The 20,783-nt window shown below is 43.8% G+C and overlaps 1 protein-coding gene across 2 annotated transcripts in view; it reads left to right on the plus strand.

The window, feature by feature from the left end:
• PCDH15 (protocadherin related 15) overlaps nt 1-20,783 on the plus strand; it is a 2,374,726-nt gene that overhangs the window by 1,658,570 nt on the left and 695,373 nt on the right. For both annotated transcript variants that reach the window (XM_077258870.1, XM_077258871.1), the window contains one exon: nt 3,267-3,575. In XM_077258870.1, the coding sequence (XP_077114985.1) occupies nt 3,267-3,575 (309 nt within the window). The remainder of the gene's footprint in view (nt 1-3,266; nt 3,576-20,783) is intronic.

A 20,783-nucleotide genomic window follows, 5' to 3' on the forward strand; every position in this document is an offset into this window, starting at 1 on the left:
AGTGTGACCCATAGAGTCTGTAGTGCGGTGGTGTCACTGAGAAGAGGAGCAGAACAAAAGCTGGATCCCGAAAAAGATGATGGTAGATGACTATACAAACACATACACACTACACAAGTGTGTGCTTTTCCAAATCAAGTCCTATCAGTTTAATTAAACACACATGGACTCCAATGAAGGAGTAGAACCATCTCAAGGAGGATCACAAGGAAATAGACAGTATGTGACTTAAATATGAGTGTCTGAGCAAAGGGTCTTAATACTTATGACCATGTGATATTTCAGTTCTTCTTTTTTAATAAATTTGCAAAAATTACTACATTTCTGTTTTCAGTCAAGATGAGGTGCAGAGTGTACTTTAATGGGAAAAAATGAACTTTTTTGAATTTACCAAATGGCTGCAATGAAACAAAGAGTGAAAAATGTAAATGGGTATGAATATGATTGGCTAACATAAGGAAGAACAGAGCTGATCATGAAGGATACTCACAAAGGAACAGTTCTATCCAACTACCGCCCAATAACCTGCTTTACAACAACATGGAAACTCCTGTCAGGCATCATAGCCACCAAGCAACAGAACCATATGAACCAGTACATGAATCCAGCTCAGAAAGGCATTAGGACCGACACCAGAGGCGTTAAGCACCAGCTCCTAATACGTAGATAGAGAAAGTAACTCAAGACTCAAGAACCAGACAGACCTATCTCAGCAGAGCATGGATTGACTACAGGAAAGCCTGTGACTCAATGCCACACACATGGATCTGTGAATGGTTGGCTCTCTACAATGTTAACAGGAAGTTAAGAACCTTCCTCAGAAACTCCATGGGGCAATGGAAAACAACATTGGAAGTCAACTCAATGCAAATAGCACAAGTGACCATCAAATGCGGCATACACTAATGTGAAGCACTGTCCCTTTTGCTGTTCTGTATAGGCTTGAACCCCCTCAGTTAGATAATTACAGAGTCTGGCTATGGATATAAGTTCAAGAGTGGAAACTCCATCAGTCACCTCCCCTACATGGATGACATCAAGCTGTATGCAAAAAACAAATGGGACATCAATTCTCTGATCCACCTTAAAAGGATATACACTGAAGACATCGGGATGTCCTTCGGACTGGAGAAGTGTGGCTGGTTGGTAATAAAGAGAGGCAAGGTAGTTAAGACTGATGGAGTGGAATTACCAGACATGCTACAAGTACCTTGGCATCCCACAGGGATATGATAACCATGATGAGGAGACAAGGAAAGCAGTAACATCCAAATACCATCAAAGGGTAAGATAGGTCCTGAAGAGTCAGCTCAATGGGAAGAATAAAATCCGTGCCATCAATACATATGCCCTGCCAATTATCAGATACCCTGCTGGCATAGTGTGCTGGCCAAAAGATGGAAGCTGCATATGTGAAGACACGAATGCTCCTTACAATGCATGGAGGTCTCCACCCTAAGTCTAGCACCCAAAGATTGCATGCCAACAGAAAGGAGGGTGGTCGAGGCTTGATAAGCATCCAAGCCACCATCATGGATGAAACAAGGAGTATACAGGAATACATCAGAAAAATGGCACCAAAAGATGACATGCTGAGAGAAAGCCTAAGCCGTTGCATGGGATGTACCATCAACAGATAATGGAGGTGGCTGACATGGAGAAATCCTGCCAATGGCTGGAGAAAGCTAGACTCCAAGACAGCACAGATGCGCTAATCATAGCGGCAGAAGAGCAAGTACCAGATCCAGAGAAGCAGGAATCTACCACTCAAGACAAGACCCAAGGTGCAGACTATGCAAGGAAACCTCAGATACCATCCAACACATAGTGGCAGGATGCAAAATGCAAGCAGGAACAGCGTATACTGAACGCCACAAGAGCAGTGACCCCTAAGTTGGAACGTTCAAACTCCCAGGCCTTTGGTAGTGGACCCAAGATTGAGAAAAGACAACAAGACCACCCTCATTAGGGGTGAGAAAAAAAGGTTTTGTATATATGGTATTGATGGTTCAATCTACATATAATAAAGTGTAACAGACTGAATAACAATCAAATGTAAAGGGAAAGGTATTCTTGCATTTAAATACAGTCAGTTAGCATATACTCAAGATTAATGTAAAGAAAATGGGCTGAATGCATACTTAAATGGCAGCAAGAACTCCTTTGGGATGCGCCCACCCCGATGCGCGTTTCAAAATTGCCTTCATCAGGGTGTTTAACCTGTCTGCCTATTGCACTGATATTGGTGGATTTGATCAACTTTAGTGTATTGTGCATGGGGTCCTAAAACTTTGCATCACTTGATATACTGTAGCTACTTCCTGAAAAGCAAATTTGCTTGCAATATCCCATCTGCTATCCATTATGTAAGTGGAATAGTTTGCAGGCATGGGGTCATCAGAGCTATACAAGTATAGTGCCTTAAAGGATTCACACTTGGCAGCCATCCACTATCTGAGAATATCTACACAGGTCCAACATATTTGCACTTATACCGAGTAGAAGAGCTTTATTTAAAAGGCAATAATCTGACTATCTTCTTTTCATATGTTTCTTTTATAGTGAACCTAACAGCTTTTATGTAGTTTCTGATCCACGGGCAGCTCATATCCGATGGTGGCTGCATGATTTCAGCCATGTAAGTTTGACTCTATCTTTCTGTGGTATTTTAGAGAAGAACATAGTTTAAAAGCTGCCGAGGACTAAGCCACATGACAGACTAGTTGGACTGGAGGGTCCCCAGTGACTTCTCTTTGCTCCCTCTACCTGAGACCTTCCACTCCCAGGCAGGGGGCTGGGTGAAACCGTAGGGAACCCGCCTTTCCGATTAATCTTCCACATGGCTCGATCCCCTGCTGCTTTTAAACTATATTTTTCACTGAAGCACCGCTTTCCTTTAGAGTCAAACATACATAGCTGAAATCATGCAGCCAGAGTCTGATGCAGATTGGGCAACATGTATTGCCTGACATTTTACAGCATTTTTTCTTTTACCTTGAAGCATTTGTTTTTGGCTAAAAATCACTTTTTTGTATGTTTCTCATGTGCATTTTTGGCTTTTATAGACTCTTGATTTCACTGCACATTTTACAATAGAAAGTATTCTATTAGTTTATTTTTCCACTTCACGTTTCATTCCCTCAGCAAACATGTTGTACATTACCCATTACGTATGATAGAAAATTGCAGTAATACTGCATTGAGTATTCTACAGCAGTCTTACAAAGAATTTCATTATTAACCTTATTTTATCTTTGTCCATTTAGGCAACAGATCCTGATGAAGGGGTCAATGGTCAAGTTCGTTACAGCCTGGCAAACCTCAATAATGTTTTCCGGATCACATCCAATGGCAGTATTTTTACATCTGTAAAGCTGGACAGGGAAATAAGAGATTATTATGAACTGATTGTTGTGGCAACAGATGGAGCCCCCACTGACCCTCGCCGCTCTACAATAACACTGGCTATAAACGTTATTGATATTGACGACAATAGCCCTGTATTTACAAATGCCCCTTATGCGGTGTCTGTACCGGAGAACATGACGCCAGGAACTGTTTTTCTACAAGTTCAGGTAAGTTATGAAGTTTATAAGGACATAATAACTGTACATTGCTGCTCCATTATTTATTCTATTTTATTTGTATTTTGCTATATATTCTACAGTAAATATGATTGTATTATTACTGAATTACAATTGGCAACACTTCAGTATTAATACAACAAGTATCCATCACATTAGGGAACTGCCCTTGATGAATCATACAGCATAGTCAGAATATCTCCAAAAGGTAACCTAAATGCATTAGCAAAATTCTGGAGAATATTTACAAATGCATTTTAATTCCTTCAAGACCGATGAAGTATATTCATTTTACGTCATCAGCCGTGTCCCTGCCTTCGGCACTGAGTCTGAATCTTTCTCTACACTTAATGGCTGATTTAATCAGCTATCAGGTGCATCTAACAGCGGCGGGTGGATCCTAAATCTATCCGCTGCTGTTAACAAGTTAAATGTCATTGTCAATCACTATATGCAAATTGCCTCTTCTGAGAAAAAGAGGACTTACCTCTATAGCGCCACCTGTTGGAAGTAGCGATCCTACAAGTCACAAACAACCCTTTAACGAGTCGTGGAATATGACTTAGGATAAAAGCCAAATCAGTATCTCAATTCGCAGACACGGTGTTTCGGGCTGTTGGCCCTCGTCAGTGCGAAGCATGAGAACTGATTTGGCTAGGTGAGAGGCTCTGGACTGGGGTCTAAGGGGTAACGTTTCTCCTTATGGAGAGTGACATACCGGCTGGCTTGTCGAGGTAAGGAGGCTTATTCGCCGTGCAATGCTCCTCTGGGAATTTAAATATGCAAATTGCCTATTCTGAGAAAAAGAGGACTTAACTCTATAGCGCCACCTGTTGGAAGTAGCGATCCTACAAGTCACAATCAACCCTTTAATGAGTCGTGCAATATGACTTAGGATAAAAGCCAAATCAGTATCTCAATTCGCAGACATGGTGTTTCGGGCTGCTGGCCCTCGTCAGTGCGAAGCATGAGAACTGATTTGGCTAGGTAAGAGGCTCTGGACTGGGGTCTAAGGGGTAACGTTTCTCCTTATGGAGAGTGACATACCGTCTGGCTTGTCAAGGTAAGGAGGCTTATTCACCGTGCAATGCTCCTCTGGGAATTTAAATATGCAAATTGCCTCTTCTGAGAAAAAGAGGACTTAACTCTATAGCGCCACCTGTTGGAAGTAGCGATCCTACAAGTCACAATCAACCCTTTAACGAGTCGTGCAATATGACTTAGGATAAAAGCCAAATCAGTATCTCAATTCGCAGACACGGTGTTTCGGGCTGTTGGCCCTCGTCAGTGCAAAGCATGAGAACTGATTTGTCTAGGTGAGAGGCTCTGGACTGGGGTCTAAGGGGCAATGTTTCTCATTATAGAGAGTGACATACCGGCTGGCTCATCAAGGTAAGGAGGCTTATTCGCCGTGCAATGCTCCTCTGGGAATTTAAATATGCAAATTGCCTCTTCTGAGAAAAAGATGACTTAACTCTATAGCGCCACCTGTTGGAAGTAGCGATCCTACTAGTCACAATCAACCCTTTAACGAGTCAATCACTGTCAGCAGCAAATACAAGCACAGACAGGAGGATATAAATCTGGAAGTGGGAAAAAGAGCACACAATAGAGTAATACCCTATTGAGGGAGAGTAGGAGAGTGCTGGTTATGCCCACCTGATGGAGTTGTGACAGGCACAACTCCTTCGAAGACATGAAGAAAAATAGTTGCAGCTGCCCATTACTGGTGGAATAAATCCTCCAGGAGATATTGCATCCAGGTGGATGAACACGTAGATGGGCTGTGCTGCTGGAGTAAATTAATTCTTCAGAAATGATGATGAGGAAAAGGCTTTTTATTCACAACGTGTTGTAATGCTATACCATCATCTTTTTCAAGTGAAAAAAACAAATGTCCACAGTCAGGAAGCGCAGACAGAAAATGTGTCATTGATCCCACCCATCGGCACGCCTGTCACATGATCGTGAGGCACCGATGGCTTGTCATGATACCCGGGGGTCTGCTGAAGACCCCCGTGCCTATCAACATGATCGTTCTGTGAACACCAGCCAGTGGCTGGCATTCATAGGAGTGATCACAGCTTCAAGTCTCCAGGAGACTGTTAAATACATTAGAAAGTAAAAACAAGTTTTGCAAAATACTAAAAAAAATAAACATAAACGTTCAATTCACCCTCCTTTTTGCCCCATTAATAATAAAGCAATTAAAAAAAATGAAAAATACACATCACCATGGACCTTCCCAGCTTGAGAACACCAGCCCCCAACTGTCTGATTTACTTGCATTTGTTATCAAAAACAGAGGGGACCCCATGTCTTTTTTTATTTATTTATTTTTTGCAAAATACTGTCCACCCTGTATATGTATTCTAATACTGGAGATTTCAGGTTTTCTGAAGGAAGAAGAGGCTGCTTAGACTATTATCTTTCTAATCAAATACTGGAGATCCTGGAATGTTCAGTTCAAAAGAGGATTCTAAAATCATTGTCCGTTCTGTCTGAATAATGAGCAGCTGCTGTGACCTGAAAAATATATTTAAATAGATTATCACAATAGCAGACCTTCTTAAGGTACCGTCACTAGTGTTGAGCATTCCGATACCGCAAGTATCGGGTATCAGCCGATACTTGCGGTATTGGAATTCCGATACCGAGATCCGATACTTTTGTGGTATCGGGAATCGGTATCAGATCCATATTACTGTGTAAAATAAGGAATTAAAATAAAAAATATTGATATACTCACCTCTCCGGAGGCCCCTGGACATCACCGCTGGTAACCGGCAGCCTTCTTTGCTTAAAATGAGCGCGTTTAGGGCCTTCCATGACGTCACGGCTTCTGATTGGTCGCGTGCCGCTCATGTGACCGCCACGCGACCAATCGCAAGCCGTGATGTCATTCTCAGGCCCTAAACTCCTCATTCTAGGAATTTAGGACCTGAGAATGACGTCGCGGCTTGTGATTGGTCGCGTGGCGGTCACATGAGCGGCACGCGACCAATCAGAAGCCGTGACATCATGGAAGGCCCTAAACGCGCTCATTTTAAGCAAAGAAGGCTGCCGGTTACCAGCGGTGATGTCCAGGGGCCTCCGGAGAGGTGAGTATATCAATATTTTTTATTTTAATTCTTTATTTTACACAGTAATATGGATCCCAGGGCCTGAAGGAGAGTTTCCTCTCCTTCAGACCCTGGGAACCATCAGGATACCTTCCGATACTTGGTGTCCCATTGACTTATATTGGTATCGGGTATCGGTATCGGCGATATCCGATACTTTTCGAGTATCGGCCAATACTATCCGATACTGATACTTTCAAGTATCGGACGGTATCGCTCAACACTAACCGTCACACTAAGCGACTTTGCAGTGAGAACGACGATCCGTGATGTTGCAGCGTCCTGGATAGCGATCTCATTGTGTTTGACACGCAGCAGCGATCTGGATCCCGCTGTGATATCGCTGGTCGGAGCTAGAAGTCCAGAACTTTATTTCGTCGCTGATCACCCGCTGTCATCGCTGGATCGGTGTGTGTGACACCGATCCACCGATGTGTTCACTTGTAACCAGGGTAAATATCGGGTTACTAAGCGCAGGGCCACGCTTAGTAACCCGATATTTACCCTGGTTACCATTGTAAAAGTTAAAAAAAACTACATACTCACCTTCTGATGTCTGTCACGTCCCCCACCGGCAGCTTCCCTGCACTGAATGTGTCAGCGCCGGCCGGCCGTAAAGCAGAGCACAGCGGTGACGTCACCGCTGCTGCCAGCACTGACACATTCAGTCAGTGCAGGAAGCTATCGGCAGCAGCGCGTAACCCTGTGGACGCCGGGGGATGTGACAGACATCAGAAGGTGAGTATGTAGTGTTTTTTTTTACTTTTACAATGGTAACCAGGGTAAATATCGGGTTACTATGCGCGGCCCTGCACTTAGTAACCCGATGTTTACCCTGGTTACCCGGGTGCTGCAGGGGGACTTCGGCATCGTTGAAGACAGTTTCAACGATGCCGAAGTCGTTCCCCTGATCGTTGGTCGCTGGAGAGAGCTGTCTGTGTGACAGCTCCCCAGCGACCACACAACGACTTACCAACGATCGCATCGCTGGTCGTGATCGTTGGTAAGTCGTTTAGTGTAACGGTACCCTTACTTCTCATGATAACTGCATCTAATACTGGAGAGACCAGGAGTGCTGAGGTAAAAAAAATGGCTGCTTACACTGCTGTTCACCCTGTTTATCTAATCTGATACTGTAGATATCAGGAGTGCTGAGGTAAGAAGAGGCTGCTCAAACTTCTGTCCACCCCATCTTTCTGAACAAATACTGGACATAACAGGGTTTTCAGGTCAAAAGAGGATTATCACACTGTTATACATGCTGTCTGAATAATAAACAGCTGCTGTGTCCTGAAGATAGCATTAAATAGAGTATCCCAATAGCAGAGCTTCTTACTGCTCATGATTAAATGCATCTAATACTGGAGAGACCAGGAGCGCTGAGGTAAGTAGAGGCTGCTCACACTGCTGTTCACCCTGTTTATCTTATCTGATTCTTGAGATATCTGGGGTGCTGAGGTAAGTAGAGGCTGCTTATACTGTTGCCCACCCTGTTTATCTCATCTAATACTGGAGATTACAGAATTCTTGAGGAAAGAAGAAACTGCTCACACTGCTGTCCACCCTGTCTTTCTGATCGAATACTGGACATAACTGGGTGTTCAGGTCAAAAGAGAATTATTACACTGTTATTCATGCTGTCTGGAAAATGAGCAGCTGCTGTGACCTGAATGATAACTTGAAATAGAGTATCACAATAGCAGAGCTTCTTACTGCTCATGATTAAATGCATCTACTACTGGAGAAACCAGGAGCGCTGAGGTAAGAAGAGGCTGCTCATCATACTGCTGTCCACCCTGTCTAACTGATCTAATATTGGAGATTACAGAATTGCTGAGGTAAGAAGAAACTGCTCACACTGCTGTCCACTGTCTTTCTGATTGACTATGGAACATAACAGCAGGCTCAGGTCAAAAGAGGATTATCACACTTTTGTTCTGGCTGTCTGAACAATGAGCAGCTGCTGTGACCTAAAAGCATAGTCTTGTTGCCTGTTAGGCTACTTTCACACTAGCGTTTTTCGGCGGACGTCACAATGCGTCGTTTAGGAGAAAAAACGCATCCTGCAAAGTTGTCTGCAGGATGCGTTTTTTCCCCATAGACTTACATTACCGACACATTGCAACGTATCGCCACACGTCGCAACCGTTGTGCGACGGTTGCGTCGTGTTTTGGCGCACTGCCGCCACAAAAAAACGTTACATGTAACTTTTTTGTGCGTCTAGTCTGCCATCTTCGACCGCGCATGCGCAGCCTAAACTCCGTCCCCTTACAATGGGGCAGCAGAAGCATCGTAAGACTGCTTCCGCTGCCCCCGTTGTGCTTTTCTTTCACAGCATGCGTCGGTACGTCGGCCTGATGCACTGCGACGGGCCCATACTGACGTTAGTGTGAAAGCAGCCTTATCTGGCAAGCAAGTTAAAACAGTTTTTCTGCACATAACATTCTAAAATATCAAGGAAGTGTAAATATTTTGATGTTTTGTAATTAGTATTTACTAGAAGGCCGTTTATTTTCATCAGAATTCTAGCACTATAGGTGCTGGAACTTTCCTTCACTTCTCATGATAGACTGCTCATGCCATTGTCCAAATCAAATACTTCCTTCACCCCACCTCTCACCTCCCACCTGAAATCGTTCCTAGGGTCTCTGCTCTTGTAGAATCTAGAAGAGTACAATATATTATACACTGATGATGTAATAGTATGTCTGCAATGTGAGCCGTACCAGTTTTTAAGAACATTAGAGATTTTCAGTGGCCAAAAGGGTAAATGAGCATGTAATGTCATACAAATTAATTTGTAGATGCTTAGTTGCATTAATAAGTAATAATATGGCAAGCAATATTTAAATTTAAAAATTAGGAATTATAATCATAAGTACACTCATCCTTGTTCACTGCAAAAGACAAGTAACAGCCAGATTTTGTTTTTATAAAACATTCATTCTACATGATTGAGTAGCAGGAGCACACAATATAATATTGATTGAGCAAACACTGGGAATTACATGAACATTAGTCCAGGGTTAAGGCCCCGTCTCACATAGCGAGATCGCTAGCGAGATCGCTGCTGAGTCACAAGTTTTGTGACGCAACAGCGACCTCCATAGCGATCTCGCTATGTGTGACACGTACCAGCGATCAGGCCCCTGCTGCGAGATCGCTGGTCGTGTCGGAATGGCCTGGACCTTTTTTTGGTCGTTGAGGCCCCGCTGACATCGCTGAATCGGTGTGTGTGACACCGATCCAGCGATGTCTTCACTGGTAACCAGGGTAAACATCGGGTTACTAAGCGCAGGGCCGCGCTTAGTAACCCGATGTTTACCCTGGTTACCAAAAAAAACAAACAGTACATACTCGCCTTTCGGTGTCCAGGTCCCTTGCCGTCTGCTTCCTGCTCTCACTGACTGCCGGCCGTACAGTGAGAAGTGAGAGCACAGCAGTGACGTCACCGCTGCGCTCTGCTCTCAGTGTACGGCCGGATCTCAGTCAGAGCAGGAAGCAGACGGCAAGGGACCTGACGGACACCGAAAGGCGAGTATGTAGTGTTTGTTTTTTTTGGTAACCAGGGTAAACATCGGGTTACTAAGCGCGGCTCTGCGCTTAGTAACCCGATGTTTACCCTGGTTACCCGGGTGCTGCAGGGGGACTTCGGCATCGTTGAAGACAGTTTCAACGATGCCGAAGTCGTTCCCCTGATCGTTGGTCGCTGGAGAGAGCGGTCTGTGTGACAGCTCCCCAGCGACCACACAGCGACTTACCAACGATCACGGCCAGGTCGTATCGCTGGTCGTGATCGTTGGTAAATCGCTTAGTGAGACGGGGCCTTTACACTAAAAAGTCAATGAATACTGGTGAAGTGAAGAAAAATAGAAACTTGGATAAGAAAAGAAAAATGGATATGCCAAGATTGTTGGGATTGTATGCACCGAATACAGCTGACCATCTCAAAATAGCTTCTATAGGATCTAAAATAATCCTACAAAACTATAATTATCCAATATCCTAATATCCAAAACATACGACCAAAGAAAAATAGGGAAAAACAAAAACTGTTGAGGGAGACGTGCACAATAAAGTAAAACCCTAATATAGAAGATGGATTATACAATAAGTTTGGCTCACCTATAATGGTTGTTTACAGACACAACCACTGTAAAGGTTCAGATAACCAGCTGCCAGTGCCTCATGGCTGGAATAGAATCTACCAGATGCAAGTTTTCCAAACTAAAATAAAAATTATGTTTAAAATTGTCTGCACTGGTGGAAAACTCTTGCTGCGATATTCCTTGAAGGTTCTTTATTAACCCCTTAAGCCCCAAGGGTGGTTTGCACGTTAATGACCGGGCCAATTTTTACAATTCTGACCACTGTCCATTTATGAGGTTATAACTCTGGAACGCTTCAACGGATCTGGGCGATTCTGACACTGTTTTCTCATGACATATTGTACTTCATGATAGTGGTAAAATTTCTTCAATATAACTTGCATTTATTTGTGAAAAAAACAGAAATTTGGTGAAAATTTTGATAATTTCTCAATTTTCCAGTTGACCAGCAATTTCTCATTTTTACAACTCCAATTTGTTTTATTTTACCAAGGGCAACAGGAGAAAATGGACCCCAAAAGTTGTTGTATAATTTATGCTGAGTACGCTGATACCCCATATGTGGGGGTAAACCACTGTTTGGGCGCATGGCAGAGCTCGGAAGGGAAGGAGGGCCATTTGACTTTTCAATGCAAAATTGACTGGAATTGAGATGGGACGCCATGTTGCGTTTGGAGAGCCCCTGATGTATCTAAACATTGAAACCCACCAAAAGTGACACCACTTTGGAAAGTAGACCACTTAAGGAACTTATCTAGATGTGTTTAGAGAGCTTTGAACTCCCAAGTGTTTCACTACAGTTAATAACGCAGAGCCGAGAAAATAATTTTTTTTTCACAAAAATGATTTTTTAGCCCCCTGTTTTGTATTTTCACAAGGGTAACAAGATAAATTGGACCCCAAAAGTTGTGGTCCAATTTGTCCTGAGTACGCTGATACCCCATATGTGGGGAGGAACCACTGTTTGGGCGCATGGCAGAGCTCGGGAGGGAAGGAGCGCCATTTGGAATGCAGACTTAGGTGGATTGGTCTGCAGGAGTCACTCACGTTGCATTTGCAGAGCCCCTGATGTACCCAAACAGTAGAAACCCCCAAACGTGACCCCATATTGGAAACTAGACCTCCCAAGGAACTTATCTAGATGTGTTGTGAGAACTTTGAACCCCCAAGTGTTTCACTACAGTTCATAACGCAGAGCCATGAAAATAAAAAATATTTTTTTTTTCCACAAAAATAATTTTTTAGCCCCCAGTTTTGTATTTACCCAAGGGTAACAGGAGAAATTGGACCCCAAAAGTTGTTGTCCAATTGGTCCTGAGTATGCTGATACCCCATATGTGGGAGGGAACCACTTTGGGCACATGGCAGAGCTCAGAAGGGAAGGAGGCCCATTTGGAATGCAGACTTAGATGGATTGGTCTGCAGGCATCACGTTGCATTTGGAGAGCCCCTGATGTACCCAAACAGTAGAAACCACCCACAAGTGACCCCATATTCGAAACTAGACCTCCCAAGGAACTTATATAGATGTGTTTTGAGAGCTTTGAACCCCCAAGTGTTTCATTACAGTTTATAACGCAGAGCCGTGAAAATAAAAAATATATTTTTTTCCACAAAAATTTTTTTTTTAGCCCCCAGTTTTGTATTTTTCCAAGGGTAACAGGAGAAATTGGACCTCAAAAGTTGTTGTCCAATTTGTCCTGAGTATGTTGATACCCCATATGTGGGGAGGAACCACTGTTTGGGTGCATGGCAGAGCTCGGAAGGGAAGGAGCGCCATTTGGAATGCAGACTTAGATGGATTGGTCTGCAGGCGTCACGTTGCATTTGCAGAGCCCCTGATGTACCCAAACAGTAGAAACCCCCAAAACTGACCCCATATTGGAAACTAGACCTCCCAAGGAACTTATCTAGATGTGTTGTGAAAACTTTGAACCCCCAAGTGTTTCACTACAGTTTACAAAGCAGAGCCATGAAAATAAAAAATCTTTTTTTTTTCCCACAAAAATGATTTTAGCCCCCCAAATTTATATTTTCCCAGGGGGAACAAGAGAACTTGGAACCCAGAAGTTGTTGTCCAATTTGTCCCGAGTACGCTGATGCCCCATATGTTGGGGTAAACCCCTATTTGGGTGCACGGGAAAGCTTGGAAGGGAAGGAGCACTGTTTTACTTTTTTCAATGCAGAATTGGCTGGAATTGAGATCGGACGCCATGTCGCATTTGGAGAGCCTCTGATGTGCCTAAACAGTGGAAACTCCCCAATTCTAACTGAAACCCTAATCCAAACACACCCCTAACCCTAATCCCAATGGTAACCCTAACCACACTCCTAACCCTGACACACCCCTAACTCTAATCCCAACCTTAAATGTAATCCAAACCCTAACCCTAACTTTAGCCCCAACCCTAACCCTAACTTTAGCTCTAACCCTAGCCCCAAACCTAACCCTAGCCCTAACTCTAGCCCTAACCCTAGCCCTTACCCTAGCCCTAACTCTAGCCCTAGCCCTCACCCTAGCCCAAACCCTAACCCTAGCCCTAACCCTAACCCTAACCCTAGCCCTAACCCTAGCCTTAACCCTAGCCCTAACCCTAACCCTAGCCCTAAACCTAATGGGAAAATGGAAATAAATACATTTTTTTTTTATTTTATTATTTTTCCCTAACTAAGGGGGTGATGGAGGGGGGTTTGATTTACTTTTGTAGCATTTTTTAAAGCGGATTTTTATGATTGGCAGCCGTCACACACTAAAAGACGCTTTTTATAGCAAAAAAGTTTTTGCATCTCCACATTTTGAGACCTATAATTTTTCCATATTTTGGTCCACAGAGTCATTTGAGGTTTTGTTTTTTGTGGGACGAGTTGACGTTTTTATTAGTAACATTTCCGGGCATGAGACATTTTTTGATCGCTTTTTATTCCGATTTTTGTGAGGCAGAATGACAAAAAAACAGCTATTCATGAATTTCTTTTGGGGGGGTGTTTATACCGTTCCACGTTTGGTAAAATTGATAAAACATTTTTATTCTTCCGGTCAGTACGATTACAGTGATACCTAATTTATATCTTTTTTTTATGTTTTGGCGCTTTTATACATAACTATTTTATAGAATAAATAATTATTTTGGCATAATTTTATTCTGAGGACTATAACGTTTTTATTTTTTCTTTGATGACACTGTATGGCAGCTCGTTTTGACGGACAAGATGACGTTTTCAGCGGTACCAAGGTTATTTATATCTGTCTTTTTGATCGCGTGTTATTTCACTTTTTGTTCGGCGGTATGATAATAAAGCGTTGTTTTTTGCCTCTTTTTTTTTTCCTACGGTGTTCATTGAAGGGGTTAACTAGTGGGACAGTTTTATAGGTTGGGTCGTTACGGACACGACAATACTAAATATGTGTACTTTTATTGTTTTTTTTTTATTTAGATAAAGAAATGTATTTATGGGAATAATATATATTTTTTTCTTTATTTAGGATTTTTTTTTTTTTTTTACACATTTGGATTTTTTTTTTTTTTACATTTTTACTTTGTCCCAGGGGGGGGACAACATCACAGATCACTGATCTGACAGTTTGCACAGCACTCTGTCAGATCGGCGATCTGACTTACAGTGCTGCAGGCTTACCAAGCACCTGCTCTGAGCAGGCACTCGGTAAGCCACCTCCCATGGCCATTTTGGATCCAGGCCTGCTGCAGGGAGGAAAGGTAAGAGACCCTCGCAGCAACGCAATCACATCCCGTTGCTCCGGGGGTCTCAGGGAAGCCTACAGGGAGCCCCCTCCCTGCGCGATGCTTCCCTATATCGCCGGCACACCGCGATCATGTTTGATCACGGTGTGCCGGGGGTTAATGTGCCGGGGGCGGTCCGTGACCGCTCCTGGCACGTAGTGCCGGATGTCAGCTACGATAGGCAGCTGACACCCGTCCGCGATCGGCCGCGCTCCCCCGGTGAGCGCGGCCGATCGCATATGACGTACTATCCCATCACTGGGAATTAAGTCCCAGGTCACCTTGACGGGATAGTACGTCATATGGGATTAAGGGGTTAACCACTATGAATTTCAACATGGTTTTGGCATCTTTCTCAAGTGTAAAAAAAATGATAACACTTGCTGGATATAAAATCACACTTAATGGCTAAAATGAGCTCCAGGGAGCTAAGGTTACATCCCCTGTGGGGGCTAGAGTACAAATTATAAAAGAGAAGGATGACTGGTGCCTGGCACCCCTCAAGCTGCTCAAAACCACATTCAAGAAGTTTATTAACCCTTTACGTGCTTCACAGGAACTGAAACAATGTGGAAAAAAAATGAACATTTAACTTTTTTTTGCAAACATTTTATTTCAGAACCAGTTTTTTTAATTTTCGCAAGTGTAAAAACAGAAATTTAACCACAAATTTTGTTGTGCAATTTCTCCTGAGTACGCCGATACCCCATATGTGGAGGTAAACCACTGTTTGGGCGCACCGCAGAGCTTGGAAGTGAAGGAGCACCGTTTGACTTTTTCAATGCAGAATTGGCTGGAATTGAGATCGGACGCCATGTCGCGTTTGGAGAGCCCCTGATGTGACTAAACAGTGGAAACCCCCCACAAGTGACACCATTTTGGAAACTAGACCCCTTAAGGAACTTATCTAGATGTGTGGTGAGCACTTTGATCTCCCAAGTGCTTCACAGAAGTATATAACGTAGAGCCGTGAAAATAAAAAAAATCACATTTTTTCTACAAAAATGAATTTTTGCCTCCAAATTTTTATTTTACCAAGGTTAACAGGAGAAAATGGACCCCAGATGTTGTTGTGCAATTTGTCTTGAGTATGCCGACACCCCATATGTGGGGGTAAACCACTGTTTGGGCACATGGCTGAGCTCGGAAGCAAAAGAGCGCCATTTGACTTTTCAATGCAAAATTGACTGGAATTGAGATCGGACGCCATGTCGCGTTTGGAGAGCCCCTGATGTGGCTAAACAGTAGATACCTGTTGTGAATTCTGCTCTTGGGCTCCCTCCGGTGGTTGTAAGTGGCATTTTGCGAGTTCTGCTCTTGGGCTCCCTCCGATAGTTTTAAGTGGTACTGCTGCTCCTTGGATTTAGTAGTCAGCAGCTGCTTCCACTGATTGTCTTTCTGGCTCGACTATTTAGCCTGTTTCTATCCTTCAGCCTGTGCCAGTTGTCAATGGTTCCTGGTTGTATTTACATTTCTGCTTGGATTTCCCTGATATTCTGACCAGTTCAGCAAAGATAAGTCCTTGCTTTGTTCTTTTGCAGTCCACTTGTTGTGGACTTAATCTTTCTGCACTTTCTATGTTTTTTCTAGTCCAGCTTGTCAGTATGGATTTATTCAGTTAAGCTGGAAGCTCTGGGAAGCAGATTTACCCTCCACAACTTTAGTCAGGTGTGGAGATTTTTGTAAACTCTGTGGTGGATTTTTCTAGTTTTTAATACTGACCGCACAGTATTCTTTCCTGTTCTATTTATCTAGTTAGACTGGCCTCCTTTGCTACAAAATCTGGTTTCATTCTGCGTATGTCATTTCCCTCTCCACTCACAGTCAATATTTGTGGGGGGCTGTCCTATCCTTTGGGGATTTTCTCTGAGGCAAGATAGCTTTCCTGTTTCTATCTTTAGGGGTAGTTAGTCCTCCGGCTGTGACGAGGTGTCTAGGGAGTGACAGGAACATCCCACGGCTACTTCTAGTGTTGTGTTAAGCTCAGGAACTGCGGTCAGTACAGGTACCACCTCCTCCAGAGCATGTCCCATGTTGCTCCTAAACCACCAGCTCATAACAGTACAACTGGCCAAAAATGAATTAAATGCATCTCAAAAGAAGGAAAAGGAAGTTCTGAGCCATTTTTTTTTCTGCAGTCTGTTTTGTCTTTTTTGTCTTTTTTTTCCTCTTAATCTCTGGGTGGTTCAGGATTTTGGCACTGGCATGGATGTTCAGGGTTTGTTTTCTTGTGTGGATCAACTTGCTGCAAGAGTACAGAGTATCCAGGATTATGTTGTCCAGTCTCCGGCTTTAGAGCCTAGAATTCTTACCACAGATTTGTTTTTTGGGGACAGATCCAAGTTTTTGAACTTTAAAAATAACTGCAAATTGTTTTTTGCCTTGAAACCCCGTTCCTCTGGTGATTACATTCAGCAGGTTAAAATTGTCATCTCTCTGCTGCGTGGTGACCCTCAGGACTGGGCATTCTCCCATGAATCAGGGGATCCGGCATTGCTTAATGTAGACGCATTTTTTCAAGCGCTCGGATTATTGTATGACAAACCTAATTCTGTGGATCATGCAGAAAATACCTTGTTGGCCCTGTGTCAGGGTCAGGAAGCGGCAGAAGTATACTGCCAGAAATTTTGAACATGGTCTGTGCTCACTAAATGGAATGAGGAGGCTCTGGCAGCAATTTTCAGAAAGGGTCTTTCTGAAGCCCTTAAAGATGTTATGGTGGGATGCCCCACGCCTGCTGGTTTGAGCGAATCTATGTCTCTAGCCATTCAGATTGATCGGCGCCTGCGTGAGCGCAAAGTTGTGCACCATATGGCAGTGTCCTCTGAGCAGAGTCCTGAGCCTATGCAATGTGATAGGATTTTGACTAGAGCAGAACGGCAGGGATTCATACGCCAGAATAGGCTGTGTTTTTACTGTGGTGATTCTGCTCATGTTATTTCTGATTGCCCTAAGCGTACTGAGAGCGTTGCTAGGTCTGTTACCATCAGTACTGTGCAGCCTAAATTTCTCTTATCTGTGACCTTGATTTGCTCATTATCGTCCATTTCTGTCATGGCATTTGTGGATTCAGGCGCTGCCCTGAACTTGATGGACTTGGAATTCGCCAGGCACTGTGGTTTTTCCTTACAGCCTTTGCAGATCCCTATTCCTTTGAGGGGCATTGATGCTACGCCGTTGGCCAAGGATAAACCTCAGTATTGGACTCAGCTGACCATGTGCATGGCTCCAGCACATCAGGAAGATTGCCGTTTTCTGGTGTTGCATAATTTGCATGATGTTGTTGTACTGGGTTTTCCATGGTTACAGGGACATAATCCTGTGCTGGATTGGAAATATATGTCTGTGACTAGTTGGGGATGTCAAGGGGTACATAGTGACGTTCCTTTGATGTCAATTTCCTCTTCCCCCTCTTCTGAAGTTCCTGAGTTTTTGTCGGATTTCCAGGATGTATTTGATGAGCCCAAGTCCAGTTCCCTTCCTCCATATAGGGACTGTGATTGTGCTATTAACTTGATTCCTGGCTGTAAGTTCCCTGAGGGCCGACTTTTCAATCTGTCTGTGCCAGAGCATGCCGCTATGCGGAGTTATGTTAAGGAGTCTTTAGAGAAGGGGCATATTCGGCCGTCTTCATCACCATTGGGAGCGAGATTCTTTTTTGTTGCCAAGAAGGATGGCTCCTTGAGACCCTGTATTGATTATCGCCTTCTTAATAAGATCTCGGTCAAATTCCAATACCCTTTACCTTTGCTTTCTGATTTGTTTGCTCGGATCAAGGGGGCTAGTTGGTTTACTAAGATTGACCTTCGAGGGGCATATAATCTTGTTCGTATTAAACAGGGTGACGAATGGAAAACTGCATTTAATACGCCCGAAGGCCATTTTGAATACCTTGTGATGCCTTTCGGGCTCTCTAATGCTCCTTCTGTATTTCAGGCCTTCATGCATGATATTTTCTGCAATTATCTTGATAAATTCATGATTGTGTATTTGGATGATATTTTGATTTTTTCCGATGATTGGGAGTCTCATGTGAAGCAGGTCAGGATGGTATTCCAGATCCTTCGTGGTAATGCTTTATTTGTGAAGGGGTCTAAGTGCCTATTTGGAGTTCAGAAGGTCTCTTTTTTGGGTTTTATTTTTTCTCCCTCGTCTATAGAAATGGATCCTGTTAAGGTCCAAGCCATTCATGACTGGATTCAACCCACATCTGTGAAGAGTCTTCAGAAATTTTTGGGCTTTGCTAATTTTTATCGCCGTTTCATTGCCAACTTTTCCAGTGTGGTTAAGCCCCTGACCGATTTGACGAAGAAAGGCGCTGATGTGACGAATTGGTCCTCTGCGGCTGTTGAGGCCTTTCAGGAGCTTAAACGCCGATTTACTTCCACCCCTGTGTTGCGTCAGCCAGATGTTTCTCTTCCTTTTCAGGTTGAGGTTGACGCTTCTGAGATTGGGGCAGGGGCCGTTTTGTCTCAGAGGAGTTCTGATGGTTCTTTGATAAAACCGTGTGCCTTTTTTTCCAGAAAGTTTTCGCCTGCGGAGCGCAATTATGATGTCGGCAATCGGGAGTTGTTGGCCATGAAGTGGGCATTTGAGGAGTGGCGACATTGGCTTGAGGGAGCCAAGCACCGCGTTGTGGTCTTGACCGATCATAAGAATCTGATTTACCTCGAGTCGGCCAAGCGGCTGAACCCTAGACAGGCTCGATAGTCCATGTTTTTCTCCCATTTTGATTTTGTGGTCTCGTATCTTCCAGGATCTAAGAATGTTAAGGCTGATGCCCTCTCTAGGAGTTTTTTGCCTGATTCTCCTGGAGTCCTTGAGCCGCTTGGCATTCTTAAGGAAGGAGTGATTCTTTCTGCCATCTCCCCTGATTTACGGCGGGTGCTTCAGGAATTTCAGGGTGATAAACCTGACCGCTGTCCTGTGGGGAAGCTGTTTGTTCCTGATAGATGGACAAGTAAGGTAATTTCTGAGGTTCATTGTTCGGTGTTGGCTGGTCATCCTGGGATTTTTGGTACCAGAGATTTGGTTGCTAGGTCCTTTTGGTGGCCTTCCTTGTCGCGGGATGTGCGTTCTTTTGTGCAGTCCTGTGGGACTTGTGCCCGGGCCAAGCCTTGCTGTTCCCGCGCTAGTGGGTTGCTTTTGCCTTTGCCGGTCCCTGAGAGGCACTGGACGCATATTTCCATGGATTTTATTTTGGATCTTCCTGTTTCCCAGAAGATGTCTGTTATCTGGGTGGTTTGTGACCGGTTCTCTAAAATGGTCCATTTGGTACCTTTGCCTAAATTGCCTTCCTCCTCTGATTTGGTTCCATTGTTTTTTCAGCATGTGGTTCATTTGCATGGCATTCCGGAGAATATTGTGTCTGACAGAGGTTCCCAGTTTGTTTCTAGGTTTTGGCGGGCCTTTTGTGCTGGGATGGGCATTGATTTGTCTTTTTCTTCGGCATTTCATCCTCAGACAAATGGCCAAACTGAGCGAACTAATCATACCTTGGAAACCTATTTGAGATGCTTTGATCTGCTGACCAGGATGATTGGGTGGCTTTCTTGCCGTTGGCCAAGTTTGCCCTTAATAATCGGGCTAGTTCGGCTACTTTGGTTTCGCCTTTCTTTTGTAATTTTGGTTTTCATCCTCGTTTTTCTTCGGGGCAAGTTGAGCCGTCTGATTGTCCTGGTGTGGATTCTGTAATGGACAGGTTACAGCAGATTTGGACTCATGTGGTAGACAATTTGACGTCTCAGGAAAAGGCTCAACGTTTTGCTAACCGCCGTCGGTGTGTTGGTCCCCGGCTTCGGGTGGGGGATTTAGTCTGGTTATCTTCTCGTCATGTTCCTATGAAGGTTTCTTCCCCTAAGTTCAAGCCTCGGTTTATTGGTCCTTATAAGATTTCTGAGATTATCAATCCGGTATCTTTTCGTTTGGCTTTTCCAGCCTCTTTTGCCATCCATAATGTTTTCCATAGATCTTTGTTGCGGAGATATGTGGTGCCCGTTGTTCCCTCTGTTGATCCTTCTGCCCCGGTGTTGGTTGATGGGGAGTTGGAATATGTGGTGGAGAAAATTTTGGATTCTCGTTTTTCGAGGCGGAGGCTTCAGTATCTTGTCAAGTGGAAGGGTTATGGCCAGGAGGATAATTCTTGGGTTGTTGCCTCCGATGTCCATGCCGCCGATTTGGTTTGTGCTTTTCACTTGGCTCGTCCTGATCGGCCTGGGGGCTCTGGT

This window comes from Ranitomeya variabilis, chromosome 4, assembly GCF_051348905.1.
Source record: "Ranitomeya variabilis isolate aRanVar5 chromosome 4, aRanVar5.hap1, whole genome shotgun sequence".
Lineage (NCBI taxonomy): Eukaryota > Metazoa > Chordata > Amphibia > Anura > Dendrobatidae > Ranitomeya > Ranitomeya variabilis.